Below are 20111 nucleotides of genomic sequence, written 5' to 3' on the forward strand. Positions count from 1 at the left end.
TTTTGTGTATAGCTGGATTCAACTTGCTAGTATCTTGTTGAGAATTTTGCATCTGTGTTTCTAAGAGATAATTGATCTGTTATTTTCTTTTAGTGTCTTGGTCTGTTTTTGGTATGAGTGTAGCATTGGCTTCATGAAATGAATTTGGAAGGGTTCTCTCCTTTTCTGCATGGTGGATGAGTTTGTGTAGAGTTGGTTTTCTTTTTCCTTTAAGTGATTGGTACCTTTCATCAGTGAAGAGGTCAGGCCTGGTGTTTTCTATGTTGGAAGACATTTAGCTGTGAATTGTTTCATTTCTATAGGTCTTTTCACGTTATTCATTTCTTTTTGAGTGAGCTTTGATAGATTGTATTTGCCTGTTTTATCTTAAGTTGTCAAATTCGTGGCCAAAATGTTGTTTCTGATATTCCCATATTATCCTTTAAAAATTGTTTATGATAAAAGTGCATACATAAGATTTAACCATTCTAACCATTTTAAAGTGTATGCTCCAGTGCATTAAGTGCATTTTGCAATGCAATAAACCCCTTATTAGGCTCTTACTGTCTGTGGCATCCGTAGTGATGCCCCTCTCCTGTATTCCTAATGCTGGTTATTGTGATTTCTCTTTTTTTTTCTTTTTTTCCCAATCAGTCCTCTGGAGGTGTATCCATTTTATTGATCTTGTCAAAGAGTTAGCTTTTAGTTTTATTAATTTTTTTTCCCTCTATTATATTTTGGTTTTCTAGTTCATTGATTTCTGCTCATAATTCTTTCCATATGCCTGGTGAGGGTTTAGTTTGCTTGTCTTCTTCTAGGTTTTTTAAAGCTTGTAGCCTTTGTCATTATTTGAGACCTTTTCTTTTCCTGTATAAACATTTACTGTTATAAATTTCCTTACTTTGTTTGCTACCCACAGATTTTGCTTGGCTTTATTTTTTTATTCTATTAACATATATTCTATTTTACCTTGTGACTCCCTCTTTGACGCAGATATTATTTAGAAGTATGTTGTTTAATTTTCAAGTACAGTTGACCCTTGAACAACATGCGGGTTAGGAACACTGACCCCCGTGAAGTTGAAAATCCAGGTTTAAGTCTATAGTCAGCCCTTCATATCCATGGTTCTGCATCTGTGGATTCACCCAACCATGGATCTTGTAGTGCCGTATTATGTATGTATTGGGAAAAAAAAAATCACATAGGTGAACCCTTGAAGTTCAGACCTGTGTTGTTCAAGGGTCAACTGTATTTGGGAGATTTTCCATCCATCTTTCTGTTGTTGATTTCTAGTTTTAATTTTGTGGTAGTCAGGGAACATACTTTGTATGATTTTAATTTCTGTAAATTTATTGAGATATGTTTTATGGCCCAGAATATGTTTGGTCTATCTTGAGAAATGTTCCATATGCATCTGAAAAAAAAATGTGTAATTTTCTATTGTTGGGTGGGGTGTTCTATAAATGTCAATCAGGTCACATCGATTGATACTGTTTTTCAAGTCTTCTATATTCTTACTGATTGATAAAATAGCGTATTGCAGTGTGGGTGTCTTAAACAACCGAAGTTTATTTGCTCACAGGTCAGGAGGCTGGAAGCCCAAGATGAAAGTGTTGGCGAGGGCTTTCTCCTTGGCTTGTGATGGCTGTCTTCTCCCTGTGTGTTCACGTGGTCTTTCCTCTCTATGTGCGCAGCCCTGCCCTGGTGTCTCTTCCTTCTCTTATAAGGACAGATTGGATTAGGGACACACCTTAATGACCTCATTTAATCTTAAATTACCTCTTTAAAGACCCTTTATCTTCAGTTCAGTTCAGTCGCTAAGTGTATCCTCCAAGTCGTATACTCTTTGCGACCCCATGAATCCCAGCACCCCAGGCCTCCCTGTCCATCACCAACTCCTGGAGTTCACTCAAACTCAGGTCCATCGAGTCTGTGATGCCATCCAGCCATCTCATCCTCTGTCGTCCCTTTTTCTTCCTGCCCCCAATCCCTCCCAGCATCAGAGTCTTTTCCAGTGAGTCAACTCTTCACATGAGGTGGCCAGAGTACTGAAGTTTCAGCTTTAGCATCAGTCCTTCCAAAGAAATCCCAATGCTGATCTCCTTCAGAATGGACTGGTTGGATCTCCTTGCAGTCTAAGGGACTCTCAAGAGTCATCTCCAACATCACAGTTCAAAAGCATCAATTCTTCAGTGCTTAGCTTTCTTCACAGTCCAACTCTCACAGGCATACATGACCACTGGAAAAACCATAGCCTTGACTAGATGGACCTTTGTTGGCAAAGTAATGTCTCTGCTTTTGAATATGCTATCTAGGTTGGTCATAACTTTCCTTCCAAGGAGTAAGCATCTTTTAATTTCATTTAACCTTAAATTACCTCTTTAAAGACCCTTTCTTTTAATACAGTGGAGTTGGTGGTGAGAGCTTCAACACTGAATCTGGAGGAGGGCAGTGGACATTTTGGTCCGTGACACTGATTTCCTGTCTACTGTGTCACTGATTGCTGAGACAGGAGAGCTGAAGATTCCTACTATAATTGTGGATTTATCTGTTTCTATAAGTTTTTGCTTAATGTATTTTGAAGTGTTTTCTCAGCTCTCAAATTCTGTGATTCATTGTGTACTCCTCTCCATGTTTTATTATGAAAAATTTCAAACATGCTGAAAAGTTGAAGAATGGTTATAATAAACACCGTATACCTACCACTTAGATTCTACAGGTAACATTTTGTACATTTGTTCTATTAAATATCTGTTTTCTGTTTCATCAATTTGTCTTATTTTTTTGATGACTTCAAAATAAGTTGTAATCACTTATTTCTAAACACTTACATGTACATGTTGTTAACTAGAATTTAATCACTGTTCTTTTTTTTCCCTATAAAGTAAACTTCATATGGTGAAATGTACAGGTCTTGAGTAAATCTTGCTGTATATAGTAATACTCTATACTTTCCCTGTGATGTAGGACTTCTTGGACAATTGTGTATTATCTTGTAGCTTTCCTCATTGGTTTTTTGGGACCTCATTTTTGCTCACTTAAGAGTAGAACTCAACAGTTCTCTGATTTAAGCACTCGGATCTGTATTTTTAGTGGTTTAGTCCTAGACAGAATGAAAATGGTTGAAAAAATAGGATCAGTTATTAAGTCAGTAAATAACTTATTTATTTTCAGTCTTTATTTTTAATTGTGGTAAAACATACATAACATAAAATTTGCCATCTTCACCATTTTTTGGTGTATGGTTCTGTGGCATTAAGCACGTTCACATTGCTGTGCATTTACCTCTAGAACTCTTTTCATCTTGCAAAACTGAAACTCTACCCATTAAACAGCTCCCTATTCTTCCCTCCCCCCAGCCCCTCGAAACCGCCATTCTGCTTCCTGTCTCTGAATTTGACTACTTAGATAGCTCATGTAAATGGAATCATACTTATCATTTTGTGTGTGCTTATCATTTTGTGTGTGATTTATTTATTTCAGCACAATGTCCAAAAAGTTTATCCATGTTATAGCATGTGAGGATTTCCTTCCTTTTAAAGACTGAATATAATTGATTATATTCCATTATATGGATATACTGCATTTTATTTATCCACTTATCCACCATGGATGTTAGGTTGCTTTCACCAGTAGTTAGTGAGTGTCTCTTATACATTAGTCACCCTTCAGCACACAAACATGTATTGACTGCCTTTATGGACCTGATCCTGCAATAGGCGTGAGGGATACTGCAGCAGTGTACACATAGACAAAATCTCTGCCTTCAAGAAGCTTATACTCGAGGTGGGAGGGGGGTTCAGGGTGGGGACCACATGGACACCCATGGCTGATTCTTGTCAGTGTATGGCAAAAACCACTACAATGTTGTAAAGTAATTAGCCCGCAATTAAATAATTGAAAAAAAAAAGAAGCTTATATTCTAGTGGGGACTGAGGATGCGAGATGGGCAGTACCCAAAGAAATGTATTTCTTGATTCCAAATTGTAATTTTTCTCACATTCTGTGTTTCTAGCCTTGGGTTGTATTTTACAATTGGTGCCATCTTAGAATTACATTTGACAGTGTTTCTTTTTTAGTAACACCTAAAATAATGGTGTATCTTACAGTCACTTTGAATCATAGATTTGATGAATCACTATTTAATAAGTCACTTGTTGGTAAGTGCTATGAAAAAATAAACTAGAACAAAGGAGAGACAGAATCACATGGGGTGGCCGCAGAGAAGATGACATTTGAGCAGAGTGTGTGTTCAGTATAGGCATTTTTTTCATAGCAGGACTTCCTACCTGAAGGCCATAGTGTGTTGGTTACCACTCTGTTCTCACTGTGGACTAGTAACAACTTATGGACTGGTTGGTGACTTTGAGTGGCACTGGCAGAGAGGCTAGAGCCTTGGTAGGTGGGGTGGCAGTGGGCTTAGAGAACACTCTGCAAGATGGGTGTGTAGATCTTGCAGGCAAGTTAAGGGCGAAGGTGACAGGATTTCCCAGCCTAGGAACTGGCAACGTTTCTCCTACCGCTCACAACAGAAACTTTGGCGGCATCTTTGATTTCTCCATTTGCCCATGCCTTATACCCCATTAACCAGCAAATCCTGCTTGCTGTACCTTCAAAACATACGCCAGTTCTGACCACTTTCACTACCCCAACCCAAATCACCCTGGTCCAGGCTGTGGTCATCTCTTGTCTGGATTATCATGGTGGCCTCCTTACTGGTCTCGCTTCTTGTCCACTTGCCTTCCTATGGGGTATAGCAGCCAAAGCGATCTTTTGAAAACACGTCTGATCGTGTTATCATCTCCTTAGCCTCCCCCAGAGCATCCTGCCACTCCGAGGAAAGGGTAAAGTCCTTGTGGCCTCTAAGGGCTCTCCACTGTTTGCTCCTCAACTTCTCTGGGCTTATATCCTGCCTGTCTACTCTGCAGGCATTCTGCTCTTGGCCATCCTGGCAGCCTTACTTCAGCGTATGGAGCGTGTTTCTGTCTCACAGCCCTTGGGCTTGTCTTTCCCTCTGCCAGAAACACTGCTCCCCAGGCACCTGCCGGCCCCACGTCCCCAGGCGTCTGCTCATACCTCACCTTGTCAGAAGGGCCTTGTAAGCACCCTGTTCTCTCCCCGACAGCACTGTTTCCCCCTCCACCAGGGCAGGCTAGTTAGTTAGGCTGCTGCAGCCAACAGCTTTAAAACGTCAGGGGTCTGCAACCACAAGCTTTGTTTCTCACTGATGGCCTCCCTCTCTTGTGAGTCACCTGGGAGGACCTGTCCCACCCTGTCTTCCATGCTGGGATCCGGCTCATAGCCGAGCCTCCATCTTGAGCACTGGCCCAGGTTAAGGACAGTCACTGGCTGTCCGGTGTTTGCCTGGGAGTGACGTCTATCATGTTGGCCAAAGTGGGTCACATCGCCATGTCCCACTTCAGTCAGGGGCGGGTGTGGGTGGGCAGCAGTCCTGTCTCTTACCTGGAAAGAGAGCAGGAAGTCCATGGTAGGTCACACAGCCTCGCTCTTTACCCTGCTTAATTTCCCCATAGCATTTATTTCTGTCATGATATGTATTTAGCTCACTTTGTGTATTTTCTTTTCTCCGCTGTCTGGACTGTAAGCACCACAGGGGCGGAGCTTTGTCCATCTTCGGCTACTGTAACCCAGGGCCTCGGGGTGATGCATGGTCCCCAGCAGCAGGAGCTTGTTCACTGTAGAGATATGAGTGAGGACACCAGAGCAGACTGTCCACTTATTCATATGGCGACATGTAAGCCACTGCAGGAAGATTACTGGAGAAAAGCAGTAGCGTTGCTGCTCCGTGGAGGTGTCCGTTTGAGATCTGAGACCTGAACCTACAGTGGTTCCTACAGGCTGCAAGGAAGAAGCAGGAATAAATTGTGGGGCCCATTTCACAAGCATAGATGAAGTCCAGGGTCAAGAAGGAAACCTTCAAGCTGCACCTTTATCACCCATGCTCCATCCTCAGTTCTGTCTGAATGGTAAGGGAGGAGCTTGCCGCAGTCATCACCTGGGATGGTGATTGTGGTGGTTGGAGCAGTTTTCCCTGCGTTCATTATTTAGTTCATTTACTTCTCATAGGACTTCTGAGGGAGCTTCTCTTATCTTCATTTCACAAGTGAGGAGAACTGAAATAGCGCTCGATAGAATTGGTCAGGCTCACAGCTGTGTGCTTCCCTGTACGTTTGAGTTCCTGGGCGGTGGGGGCTCCGTTTTCTAGTGGGTGGGGAGCTCTGTTAGCTTTATTCCCTGGAGCCTTGATTGCATCTTGGTGGTGGAGGCAGTATGCAGCGACTTTACCCGTGGTTTGAGTTTAGCTGTTGGTAAGACCTTACCAGAGAGGAAATAGTTGGGCTATTTTTATATACGTAAACAAGTGCGGTAACCACACCACCAACTGTGACCAGTGGATTCATTCCCAGGGAATTTATTATGAATACCGTTGAAGTGCACCTCACATGATCTGAGAATGTCCCTTTTGGTGACACTTTCCTGTGGTCTTGAGTGTTGATGATCTGGATATTTCATTCCCTCAAGGAGCTGTGCTAGGCTTTATAGCCAGCTTTCAGAAGCATATAGAAGAGAATCATATTAAAGATTCTTCCTTGGGAACCTTTAATGTAGTCAGGAAGGCAAAGTTCCAGAACCTGACTGGTAAAGTATTATCTGGAGACGGGTGCAGGGTGGGGGAAAAGCCCCCCCTAAAATGGGAGAGACTGATTGGAAGGAAGTGGAAACCGAGTTGTCGTTTGAAGGCTGCATGAGATTCAGACAAGTCTCCAGGGGTGCCTATTGTGGAAAATCTCAGCAGGCCACTGCAGTCATCCATGTTAGCACTTTTAACCGCTTCTTAAATTTCCCTGGTGGCTCAGATGGTAAAGAATCCGCCTACAATGCAGGAGACCTGGGTTCGATTCCTAGGTCAGGAAGATCCCCTGGAGAAGGGAAGGGAAACCCACTCCAGTATTGTTGCCTGGAGAATCCCATGGACAGAGGAGCCGTGTGGGCTGCAGTCCGTGGGATTGCAGAATCGGACACAACTGAGCAACTTAAATTTCTTAAATGTTTATGTATGTGAATCCCAGTCACGCTCAAGAGCTGACTGGTCAGTTTGATAGAAAGCGTGCCTCTCTGTTTCTTTACACTTCAGTGGCTGCTTTTCCGAAAGGTAGTCTATGAAAGTAAACTTGACTTGGTTTCATATAAAAACCAGATGACAACGAAGCCCCGTCAGCAGATTCCATGCATTTCCCAGCGCCCTTTGATCACTTAGCTCTGCAGGACGAGATTTTGAAAATGTATGTTTAATAAGAATTAAATTCCAGAGCATGTGAACTTTGTCTTTATTCTAATTCAAAAGAAGTGAATTCTCTTGCTTTTCACTCCTATGGTCTTTAGAATCTTAGGGACAGGCGTTCTGAAAGCCGTGTTGTTTTCCCCCCAGACAAGGCACCTGTGTCCAAGAGTCTTCTACTGGTCCCCAGCACCCTGTCCCTCCTGCTGGCCCTTGTCCTGCCGCACTGTCAGAGGTTCTTCGTGTACGACCTGCAGGCTGTCAAGGACGACTTCCAGGTGAGCGCTGCTCCACTGGCCCCAGGAGAGGAGACAGCAAGCCTCTTGTCTCCGATTTGCCCTCCTTTCTGCCAGTCTCAGTGTCTCATAGCCTCTCAGTTTGTAAGAAATATTTTATTATTACTATCCCATTAACAAGTCACTTTTCCAGTTGTATTTATTGATAATTTTCAGCAAAGCAGATTATAATGAAGCAGTTGCAGTATTTCCAGTTTCCTTTTGCACTTTTCAACTTCACCTTTTACTATGGAAATACGATTTTTAATTTCAAGAGATTTAAACGGTGTTAAGTCTGTTTTGTTGGTGTGATTAGTTTGCATACTTAACATTTGCAGAAACTTGCCTCAGTTTGAGCATCTGTTAGATGTGCTAAGCTCTCTCAGCTCTAGCAGATTGTGAGTTTGTGAATTTCTTTTATGGTGGTGGTTAAATCAATAGGAAGTTTCTCTTGGATTTTTGCTCCACTCTCCCCAAATCTCTACGTATTCAACACCCAGGAAACTCTCAGAGGCCTGTCCTTTTAACAGTTTTATGGAGATTTATTGTGCAGGTGTGGTAAGTTGCTTCAGTCATGTCTGACTGCGATCCTGTGGACTGTAGCCTGCCAGGCTCCTCTGTCCATGGGGGTTCTCCAGGCAAGAATACTGGAGTGGGTTGCCATGCCCTCCTCCAGGGCATTACACAGGCAGGATTGATTACGTCACAGGCCATCTGTTAGTTGACCCACCTTCCAGCTCCTCTACCTCCCTGAGGTCAGGGCGTGGGACTGAAGGTTCCAACCTTCTAATCACAGAGTAGGTTTCCTGGAAGCCAGTCCCCATTCTTAGGTGCTTCCAGAAGTCACCTCATGAATCTGACAAAAGACACCGTGATGGCTTTCTTCACTTTGGAAATCCCAAGGGCTTTAACAGTTCTGTGCTAGAAACAGGGGCAAAGACCAAACATATATTTTTAAATGTGTGTGTGTGTGCGCACGTGCGTCTCAGTCATATCCAGCGCTTTGCAGCCCCATGGCCTTTATTGTAGCCCACCAGTCTCCTGGAGAGCGGGTTGCCGTTTCCTTCTCCAGGGGATCTTCCTGACCCAGGGAGCAAACTTTAGTCTCTTGCACCTCCTGCACTGGCATGTGGATTCTTTACCAGCTGAGCCACCAGGGAAGCCCCATTTCTAATTTATAAATCACAGTATCACAGAATGTTAGTGCAAATTATGGTTATAATCTGCCACCTTTTCTTTGTTAAATTCTTGATTAGCCATTTTAAGCATGATAGTCCATTCTTTTCTTAAAAAATGTTTTAATTTTTCATTTATTTGTTTTTAGGGGCGTTTCTCTAGTTGCAGCGAGTGGGGGCTCTCTCCAGCTGCAGTTCTCGGGCTGCGCGTTGCAGCGGCTTCTCTCACTGGGGAGCAGGGGCTCTGGGGCGCGGGGGCAGTTCTCGGGCTGCGCGTTGCAGCGGCTTCTCTTGCTGGGGACCAGACGCTCTGGGGCGCGGGGGCTTCCGTCATTGCAGCTTGCAGCCTCAGTGGTTGTGGTGCACTGGCTTAGTTGCTTCAGGGCATGTGGGGTCTTCCTGGATTAGAAATTGAACCCACCTATCCTGCATTGGCAGGTGTGTTACTCCATTCTTGAGCGTGACACTTTTTCTTCATAAGGATGTCGTTAATGCCGTTGCTCAGGTGGGCTTCACCAGGTCCCTATGACTGAGTTATTTATCTACACTACTGCTTTCTGTGGGAATATCGTAGAGCTTCCGTTATGATTTCAGTTGCTATAATGGAATGATTCTTAACCCTGTCCATGCAGTAGAATCACCTACATAACCTTTTTTCTTTCTTGATGCCCAGACCTTGCCCTAGACAGCCGAGTCAGAGGCCTAAGAGTTGGTGTACTTTTTAGAAAGATCCCCAGGGGATTCTAGCATCTGGCCAGCCCTGAGAAACACTGCTGTTAAGGGAGTGTCAGGGCCCTGTGGCCCCGAGTTGGCACCTTTCTGATCATGGGGTGGTGTTACTTTGGTTCATCTGGCTAAGTTGGCACCGGTCCCATTTTCCTGGACCACTTTGTGGGCATCTGTGCTCTAGGGCTGGGACCTGCCTGGGTGGAGAACAACCATCCTCTGTCCAAGAGTGAGAATAGCCCCACTCTCCTGCCAGAAACTCCTAGAGCTGCTACAGAGATGGAGAGTTTCAGTTCTGCCTTGGTAAATCTGAGCTTAGAGTGTTAAAAATAAGCAGTCTGAAGTAAACATGATAAATTTGCTAACGTAGAGACCCCCAACAGAGCTTACTCATATTTGTTATTCTTTTTTAATTCCTCATCTATAGATCTGGAGGTTGATTTCTGGAAGAATAATTTGCCTTGATCTGAAAGATACTTTCTGCAGTAGTCTGCTTATTTATAATTTTAGGATATTTGAAAGAAGATATGGAAGCAGAAAATTTGCAGTAAGTTTTTATGTATTTTCCCTTTGTTACTTCGGTTACAGGGAAAAGATACTTGTTTTCTTATTTTTAAGTAGTTTTGTTAGCTTGGTGTTATTTTTAACAGTTGTCTTTTTATTACATAATCCTCTGTCTGACTTGGAGCATGGACATTAACCAAATAAAAATTTGAAATTGAAGCCCTTAGCATAATAAAATAATAATAATGGTGAAAGTAGATAATAATATCAGTGCAAGTGGGCAATAACCACTTTAATTAGGACTTTTAATACACTTCTTATCACTTAATTTGCTTAATGGTTTGTGCATTACTTGTAAAAATAAATCATACTATAAATATCTTTTCTTCAACATACTTAGAAATTATGGAAGTTAATAACATTTGATCAGCACGGTTTTAATCCCTCATTTTGAGAAGTCTGTTGGAACAAAAAGAAACTTTAAAAAAATATGTGTAAACCTGAGTTGGTTTTAGTTGAATAAAGGTTATTTTTAGAAGACTCTTCCCTCTAATGTTCTTCCTGTTTTGTTTTTAGTCCTTTTTGCTGGGCTCCTGGGTTTTGTCAGCGCTGGGTGACTTCATCCTTGTTGAAGCTGTGCGGCATTCCTTTGGTGTCACTATGGCCAGGAATTTGCCTTCTGGATTGTAAGTAGCTCCTAAAGATTAGCTTAATTCATAACTATGTAAATCTGATTTAAAGCATTATTGTACATGAAAGTCAGTAAAAGAATATTTTAAGCTTTTAGATGTAGTAAAAATTGATTTTCTATGTCAAAAATCCAGTGTATACATACATTTTCATTATGTTCTTGAAGCAGATAAGATAGAGCTGAAAAATAGATTTTATTCTTAGTCTTTTTTTCAGCTTTCAAGTCTCATATTTTAGAGAATTTTAAATGAATTTTCTGTTCTGGTCCTGAAGATAGAATTGTGTTTTCATAGTTAAATTTCGTCTTTGTAACTTTAACTACCTAAACACAAAAATACAACATTTAATTAGATTCAGTTAGGAAACAGAATTAATTTGTCTGAAGTTAGGCTTCTGAAGAATGATGCTTTTGTAAAATGGTATTGTTTATAAATTTCCACCAAAAAAAAAAGAAAATCAGTATATAGGTTATGACTTTGTGACCAATCTGCAACGGGCAACCTAACTTGTAGAGTGTTTGTGCTTTCATATTGTGTTGGCCTTCTTTAAAAACAAAATGAAAAAACATGTATTAGTTTGTGAAATAACTAGCAGCAAGGAGCAGAGTTGTTAACATATACAAATGATATTGAAACATCTCTGAATGAAGTTTCTGAGGCTGTATTTAAGAGATGAGATACTATGAAATAAAGACACCGTATATTAAAAATTCATGTGTACTAATTTAAGCCTTATTTTAATTTTCAGTGTGTGTTTTTGAGAATATTAGGCTATGCAAGTATCTTGATCCAGCTTCACTTTGGATCTGTATTTTTAAAATACAGCTAGTGATCTAATAGCGCTCACACTTACGTCATTAATACTTAACAGTTACAGTGGACTTACTGAATTATTGGCATGAGTGTCGATTTTTAGTTGTCTGATGAATGTTTAATTCTGAAAAATCTTTTAGTGGAGACAGATAAAGTTCTGTCTCATAATTATGCAGTTTTTGAGCTTCATGGGTTGTGACTGCAGTTAGATTAAGAAGTTCAACTATTCTGCTATTGTGGAAGATGGTGTAGTCATTAGGAATGATGCTGTATTGATTCAGAAAATAAGCAGCATTACTGACTCATTAGTTTTTCCCAGACATTTCTCATCGAGACCAATTCTTTTGGTTCTTTCTAAGACCTATTGAGTTGTGGAAAGGTTATGCATATCATGTATGTTTGTGTTAGAATAAATTTAGGGGGTAGGTAGTAACATAGCTTTTGATTATTATTTACGTTGTCCTCTTGTGAGGACTTTTTTTCCTGTTGTACATAGAGTGGAGTGACAGTTATTTCTTTGTAATGAATGACATTTCTTTATGGAATCCTAACTGGTACATATAAGGAATATTGATTCAATTTTGAAGTTGGGGATAATGTGTGTTTATGTGTTTAACCAATTCTTAAGCCAAGAAGGCATTTGCCTGTTTATATCTTAACTGATAGCAAGAATTGCAAATTTGAGTAAATTGAAAAGTTATAGGATCCCCTTTGGAAGACTGTGGATGTTAATTCAGACATTACCTAAATGAAACAATATTTCCCTTTCTGTTATTGTATGGCTTATTTGAATCTTGACGCATTCTCAAACATAGACTTCTTGGAATATAAATCTTTACTTCAATAAGTAAACTTTGCGTTTTATAAATATGATGGTAGCAAAGCTTCAGAAACTCAGGAAACTTTGGTCACTGTGGGGTATGTGCATTATGTGCCATATTTTCCATGTAATGTTTTTTTCTTTCTCATCAGTGCCAAATTTATCTTCACTCCCAACAATTCTTCACTTCTTATTTAATTGTGTCTCTCTCTTTTTAAAGCTCACCACTATTAAAACTATAAAGGTCATCAGTGACCCACTGATTTCTGAAGCCAATGGCCTATTTTCACTTGTCTTATTTGACCTTTCAATAGCACACTATATGCTTTTGGCATCCCATTATTTCATGAAATAATCTGCTCTCCTGAGTGCTAGCATACTGCTGTCTCCTGGTCCTTTTTGACCTTATTTATTACTCTTGGCAGCTCCTTTCTCACACTTACACCAAAAGCTTTCTCTACGCTATCTTGTCCAGTCTCATGACTTCAGCTATCGTTCAGATCTGTTGTTTGTGTCCCAGTTCTCTATTTCCAGTTCATATTACTTTCCTGATCTTTACTCGTATTTCCTAATGACTTCTAAGACTGAGAAAATCCGTCGTGTAGAAGCTCTCACCTCTCTTTCTGTGCTCTCATCTCCTCCTCCTTCTGTACCCTTTATTTTAATTAAAGGCATTTCCATCTACACAGTCATCCAAGCTGGAACTCTTTCCCCTTTTCTCGTCATTGGAGTGGGTCACTGGGCCTTATTCGTTCGAAGTGCTGTGTAAATCATCCCTTCATTATATGTTGTCATTATCTCAGTCTTAACTAATCTTTAACTTTTCTTGCCTAGATTTTTATAATGATTCTCTAACTAGTCTACCTGTCCCCTCCAAAGCATTTCATGCATTATTTTCAGAAGTTGTCTTTCTAAAATAGAAGTTTGACCATACCAATCTTCCTTTTAAAAACCTTTAGATCCTTATTTTCTTCAGAATAATAATCAAAACTCCAAGATGGCATCAAGGCTGTCTGGAATAGTGTGAATGGCATAGGCTCTGCCATTATGTAGACCAGATATAATTGAGGTTTCCTCGCTCTGACATGTGTTGTGTGTCATCTTGAGCAAGTTACTTCTCAAGTTATCTTTCCTGAGCTCAGTTTGTAGAAAATCCTCATATGTAAATTGGGGGATCTGTACTTGACTGAATTAAATAACCTATGCAAACATCCTAGCAGTAGTAACTTCCCCATCCCATATGTGTGTGTGTGTATATTCTTTCTTTTCCCCCCCTTTTCCTTCCAAGCCCTTATAATCTGACCCCAATCCAGAGTTTCCCATTGGTCATTCTTGACCTGCTGTGTATTTGTATTCTTGTATCTGCTTGGTTTTCTTTCTGCACCCTGTTGTCCTTCAGCAGGATTATTCGTCCTTTTATGTATAGTCCAACACATTTATTAAAATGCCTGTTAGTGTTGATTGCTTCACATCATCACTGTCATTATCTGGGCCTCCTGTGCCACCCTCCTAGCCCACTGAGGGCAGACCAGCTTTCTGTTATGTACTTGCTGCCTCACCCTCAGTGATGTTGAAGGGGTAGCTTTGGTTGTAGTGTAGCCCTTAAGACTGTGAGGTGAGGTCTTTGAACCACAGACATGTTCATCTCTTTTTCTGGTGCTTTACAAAGAAATTATATGTGGCATGTAATAGATTCTCATGGTTGTTACTTGATAATCAGACAACGCAACCATTAGGTTTTGAAAGTAGCTATATATATTAGTTTCTTCCAGTAACCCATGCTTATCACACACTTGTCCTTACTTACCTATTATTTTTTTTGTTAGTATTTGTATGTGGATGTTATATATTGTTTCCCAGAATCAAATCACTCTAGAATAAGTGGAATTTGAAGTTTTACATATCATATTAAAGTGTTTCTGATTACAATGCTGAATAAAATTATTTTTAATTAACTGTTTTAGATTATCTGTTTTATTGTGAGAACTGTGACATACGTTTTTGCTTTTTTGACTTTGTGTTGATAAAGACTTCAGTTGTATCATGTGCTCTCAAATTCTTCTCATCAAGAAAAGTCATTGCAGAGAAGTTGCATTTAATAAATTATGTAAGAGCAGATTAATCTGTATAGGTGAGTAGGCTGTGACTGTATAGCACATATCAAATAGAGGTTTCTCTTGTTTTAGCAATATTCACTTAATGATATTTAAGTCTCTTGTTCACTTGACTAATAAAGCTAAAAAATTCAAGTGGTTTTCTCTCAATACCATCTTGACTCCTTTTTGTTATGTAGCTATGAGAATGTTTACATTCTGTGAGCTTGTTTGCTTTTTACTGTTGAAAAATTGGTGTTTGACATGAAAGGTAAGCTAAACTTGGTTTCTAATGCTGGTGCTTTAGCTGAGCAAGTCACATAACCTCTGTGGACCTCATTTTCTTTATATTTAAAGCAGAAGGACTAAACTGGAAGACCATCTAAGAGATCTTCTGGTATGAAAATGCTATTTTATGATTGGGTTCCTTTGTGTTTATCTCTTTTTTTTCTTTAAGAATATTTATTTTCCCATGTTATAGAAATATATTTATAGCCAGTGCATTTATTTGATTCTTAGTCCTGTTAGGAGATGATCATGCCAAGGGTCATGCAGGCTGTTCGGCAAAGAGGAAGTTACTTCTGACTCATTTATGTGCTTTCATAATATTTAGAATAATATGTTTACAGATTATAGTTGACTTCCTTTCCTTTTTAAATGGAGAAGTCACTTGGTTACTTCATTAGGAGGAATTAAATGATAAGGCTTGGATATGAATCCAAAGTCTCTGACTAGTAAAACAGTCAATCCTAAAGGAAATCAACCCTGAATACTCATCAGAAGGACTGATGCTGAAGCTCCAATACTGTGGCCACCTTATATGAAGAGCCCACTCATTGGAAAAGACCCTGATGCTAGGAAAGATTGAGGGCAAAAGGAAAAGGGGGCAGCTGAGGTTGGGATGGTTAGAATAGCATCACTGACTCAACGGACATGAATTTGAGCAAACTGTAGGAGATAATGGAGGACAGAGGAGCCTGGTGTGTTGCAGTCCATGGGGTCACAAAGAATAGGACGTGACTTAGCAACTGAACAACATATTTCACCATATAGCAGAAACCTCATGTCATGGGAATGAACTTAGATTATTGGGCAGAAATAGGGTCTCAGGTTCAGTTTCCCCCACTAGTCTGAAGTAGAGTCTGGCCCATACTAGGCTCTCAGTAAGTATTTATTGAGTGGCTGTAGTCTGTTTCCAAAGGAAAATGAATTCAGTGGAGGGGAGGGCTGATGGCGATGACCTGTATCACCCCTTGGGTGTTTGCTTCTGCAGATTCTGCTGTACATCAGTAACAGTGATGAGTTGAACATAGTTGTTTTTATAGGAATCCCAGAAGTTTTATGTTTAGAACACAAAGAACTGGACTTAGACCACCATTTCTGAGTGTAAATCAAACCAAAAGGAGTTGCATCTAGTTGGAAAATAATCCAAATTATTTCAGACAGTAGCGCAACTATTTGAGATCAGGTAATTCTCATTTGCACATAGGGTTAAATCCAAACAATGGTGTATTTAGATAAGGCTTGAATCTGAAACGGGAATTGGATGCTTTTCTCCCAATCATTCATGCAAGTGTTTTATGTAAGTTTTTAATATAAAAATAATGAACTAGAATGTTTCAATACATTTAATTATGCTACCACAATAATAAGATCCCACAAAAGAGGAAGGGTTTCTTAAGTTTATTTTATTGTTTTTTTCCAGGAGAGAAGGGACTTGGTGATATCCTAGAGAATATCCACTGACCCTAAGATAGATAGTAAAGTGTATTTAAAGAGCTTGAAGGCAAACAGTGACGATTTATAACATTTCACTGTTTACGTTGCTTAGTGACCGTAAGCTACCTGAGCGGAAGCTCTTTCTGCGCACGCTCCGAAGGTAATTACGGTAGAGCATGACGCTAATGACTCGAGCCTGAAATTGTTTCGAAACGATGTAGTAGAGAATCACGTCCAGACAAGTGCTGAGGTTCATGAGGAAGGTGGTGAAGGCTCCCCAGGGGTTGTAGCTGTTCTCATCCCCTCCCAACATCAGGAAAGCAAAGCAGATGTGGAAGGGCATGAAGCAGACCAGCACCTGCACCATCAGCGTGATGATGATCCGGATCGACTTCTCCTTGACCTTTGGCTTCAGCTTAGAGGTCTTACCGTGAAGGAGACTATGGATAATGACCAAGTAGCACCCGATCATGATGAACAGAGGAATCAAGAAAAAAAATATCAGTCGGGTGAAGTTCAGCGCGTTAATAGCTTTCAAGTAAATGATGTCAGAAATCTTGAGGCAGGTCGGGGGGGTGGAGGAGGCTGTGTCTGGGTCTTCATAGAGCAGCAGGAGGGGAATGGTGGTGGTCAGGGTCATTACCCAGACGCCCACACACGCCATCACGGCCTTGCACGTATTTTTAAGTTCCTTGGCATATTTCGGCTGTACGATGGCCATGTATCTATCAGCACTAATAAAGGCAAGAAGCCACAGAGCAATACTTGGGTAAAACACTGTGAGAGCCCCAAGAATCTGGCAAAAGTACTCTCCAAAAGGCCATTCACCTTTTGCGTAATAAAACATCCGAAAGGGTAAGCTCATTATAAATATCAAGTCCAGTAGTGCCACGTTCATCATATAGATGGTCACGGTGGTTCTCTTCTTGGTGGTACAACTGAAAACCCATAAAGCAGTGACATTAACAAATAGTCCAATGATGAAGATACAGCTGTAGAAGACGAGGGCTGCAATCTTGTATTCATCTGGATGTGGGTCTGAATGTGGGTCAATAGGCAGGCTAGGTTGAGCTTGACTGTGAGGGGTGGTCATCTTACAGCTCGTTGGTGGGCATGACACTTAGAAACTGTAAAATAGAGATAGGAATGAGACCTTAGTTGAAAAATAAATGCTTAACATTCTTACATTCAGCTTGGCATGTCAGTGGATTTTGAGAGTACTTTATGTCATAGAGTCAATATATGTGTCTTAGTATTTGTTAAGAAATACACTCCCTGGGTATTACTGCTAATATGTACTAGCCCATTAAGATGGTCCGGTGTGTCACAGTGCACTGGGCAGTGTATTCATTTTCTGTCTCTCTGTATATGGGATTGGGTAGCAGTTGTTCCTGTATTAGGTATCCTTTGTTTGGGACTACTTGGGGAAAGGCCATTCTGAATTTTGGCTCTTAAGCTTGTCACTTTTTATCATTTTTATTCTGTTTAAATATTTGGTAACTCAGTAATGTCTGATTTTTATTCATTAAATATAATTTTAATATATGATGGCTTATTACTCATCAAATATAAAATATTAATGTATAAATTATGTATTAGAAAGTAAAGAAACGATATAGCTGGTTGACTACCGAATAGTGAGTTCTCAAATGTCCTCATCTGAGAGCTGGAGGTTTTCCTTCTTAGCGCTGTGTCGTCTGCACTGCCAGTGGGTACATAGTAGATGCTCAGTTTGCTGGGTTGGTGGCTGAGTGCAGGAAGGAGCCTTTGGCAGGGTGACCCACAGTAGCTACTCTCTAGTTTGTCAATGGAACATTGCTTAATTGGCCATTAAATCTACTTTTTTTTTTTTTAAGTGGCAAACAATTCTTCATAGCATCACGTTCTAAGCTATCATAGGTTAGAAACAGCAGTTCTTGTGCCATGGTGTACAGATTAAGAGCTTGACTCTTAAAAACAATAGACAGGCTAGTTTTTAACGTGCAGTTGGGACTGCCTAATGCTGAATCCTCCAGATGGTGTTTACCAGTGTCCCAGAAGGAGATGTCATGGCTACAGAGGAGCGCAGAGCACACCACCTTGAGAATAAGCGGTTTCGAGTATAGTAGCTTTCACCTGCTCACTCTGCCTAGATACAGAAGGGTAAGTATTGTTTGTCAATTTTAATATTTAAAAAAAGGAGCATCAGAGACAAGTAGTTATTAACAAGAAGTCACTCATTGACTTTATGTGTTTGCAGAAACTGTATAATTTCTACCCTTTACCCCACCGGCAATGCCCATTTCTACTGGAAAGGAGTTTAGTTGTGATTGTAAATATCATTGACCCTCCGCCCCCCTGTGTGATACTTCCATCACCCACGATATAACATCAGCAGCAGTGATTTTAAAAATAGACTTGCTACAAACAGATGGAACCTTGTGGCATCCCCCTTGAAATAAGGAGGTGTAAGAAAGTTTCCTTCAAAAATGTCACTTTGCAGAGTGGGCTTCCTCTCGTTCAACCCTGAGGCTCTTTAGTGAAAACTGTGGGGGAGATTGACCATCTGCTCAGTGACATCGTGGACAGTAATTTAAAATTAATTAGAGCAGTTGCTGCTGACAAAGACAAGATAGGACTTTGTTTTCTTCCTCCCTCCCTCCTTCCTACCTTTCCGAGTTTGCCGAATATTTAGGTTAAATACGATTTTTGAAGTAGAATTCTATATATTTAAAAGCCTGTGTTAATTAAAATTTTCCACATATTGGGGTGACTGGAATATTAATTTCTATAAAATGAGAAAAATACTACATAGAGAAGTTAAATCTCTAGTATCATACAAAAAAAATCATTGTAGAGACTTGGCTCTTATTTTTAACTTTAAATGAAATTTTCCACAGTAGAAATTGTAATATAAATGACATTTTGTATCCTTCTTTTCTCTTGTGTCAGAACTCCCTCCACCCATCCTCATCCCTGATTTTTGTCCCAGAAATTCCTTACTTACAAACCTCTTCTGAATGAATCTTTTTCTCCTCACTGGGCTCAAGCTGACTTTATTATGTCATGAACAGTTGTGCTCATTTGCTTAAGGTTGACTAAAATCTGTGTGATGCCTGTGTTTTAAAGGCATTACCATACAGGTTGTACTCCATACACACGCATACATTTTTGGATAAATATTGAAAAATGATTAGCTTGTAAGTCAGCGTTTTAGAAGCTTTCGACATTCTTTGAAACAGCGTAATTGAAAACCAAGTGATAAAGACTCCTGAAGATACTTACAATTTATTACATCAACATTCTCTGTAAGTTCCAAAAACTACATTTACTATTAATGTAAAAAATACTGAAGATAAATGAAAATCATATTAATAACATAGGAAGATGACAGTATAACCGATTTGAAGGTCCTTCACCAACATAATTTCAGCAACATATTATTAAAATAAAACAAAGATCTTGAGATTTAACAAATAAGTACAACATTACTTCTGATAATCTGTGATAAAACTGATTAAATGCTACTTACCTCCTGACCATCAAAAGGCTGTGTTTGAGAAGAACATTTTTCGGTAAACACAGTTCTGTAAAAGAGATATCTTTGAGTTGTTTGTGTTAAAATAGCTCTTTCTAGAAACAGTGTATTTAAGAAACGCTATATTTCTTTTGTTTTAGGCTCTTCCGTTGCTTTAAAAAGTTGTTTCGAACATAATACTCGGTACAGGACTTGGTACTCGCTCAGCTGCAATTGCTGCTTTGTCTCTTTCAGGAAGTGCTCGCTGAAATAAGGCCTTTCGACTTATGACTTAGCCCTGGATGTGGTTTTTCTCTTTCACAAATGATTTGTTTATGAGGTCATGCTTAGCATAAGCTCCCTTTGAAATGATGGCATGTATTTAAGAGAATCACAGAAAAATGCCTTCACTTTGTTTACTGTGGTGCTTAAAGCCTGCATCATCTGTTGGAAGAGAATGGGATTTGATATTGACTAGAATAGAATTCATAGTATAATTTATTCACTTTCTAGGCTGTGTCA

The 20111-nt window shown here is 39.9% G+C and overlaps 2 protein-coding genes across 4 annotated transcripts in view; one reads left to right on the plus strand and one right to left on the minus strand.

Moving 5' to 3' along the window:
• The window catches only part of UBAC2 (UBA domain containing 2), a 170482-nt gene that overhangs the window by 22587 nt on the left and 127784 nt on the right, over positions 1-20111 (plus strand). For all 3 annotated transcript variants that reach the window (XM_068984480.1, XM_068984481.1, XM_068984482.1), the window contains exons 2-4: positions 7430-7557; positions 9883-10002; positions 10536-10645. In XM_068984480.1, coding sequence (XP_068840581.1) covers positions 7430-7557; positions 9883-10002; positions 10536-10645 — 358 coding nt within the window. The remainder of the gene's footprint in view (positions 1-7429; positions 7558-9882; positions 10003-10535; positions 10646-20111) is intronic.
• On the minus strand, positions 16176-19733 carry GPR18 (G protein-coupled receptor 18). The gene is made up of 2 exons (XM_068984723.1): positions 19605-19733; positions 16176-17220 (listed from the first exon to the last, which is right to left on the minus strand). The coding sequence occupies exon 2, from the start codon at positions 17184-17186 to the stop codon at positions 16176-16178; it is 1011 nt and encodes a 336-aa protein (XP_068840824.1). The 5' UTR covers positions 17187-17220; positions 19605-19733.

The sequence above is a fragment of the Capricornis sumatraensis genome, chromosome 12, assembly GCF_032405125.1.
Source record: "Capricornis sumatraensis isolate serow.1 chromosome 12, serow.2, whole genome shotgun sequence".
In the NCBI taxonomy this organism is placed as follows: Eukaryota; Metazoa; Chordata; class Mammalia; order Artiodactyla; family Bovidae; genus Capricornis; species Capricornis sumatraensis.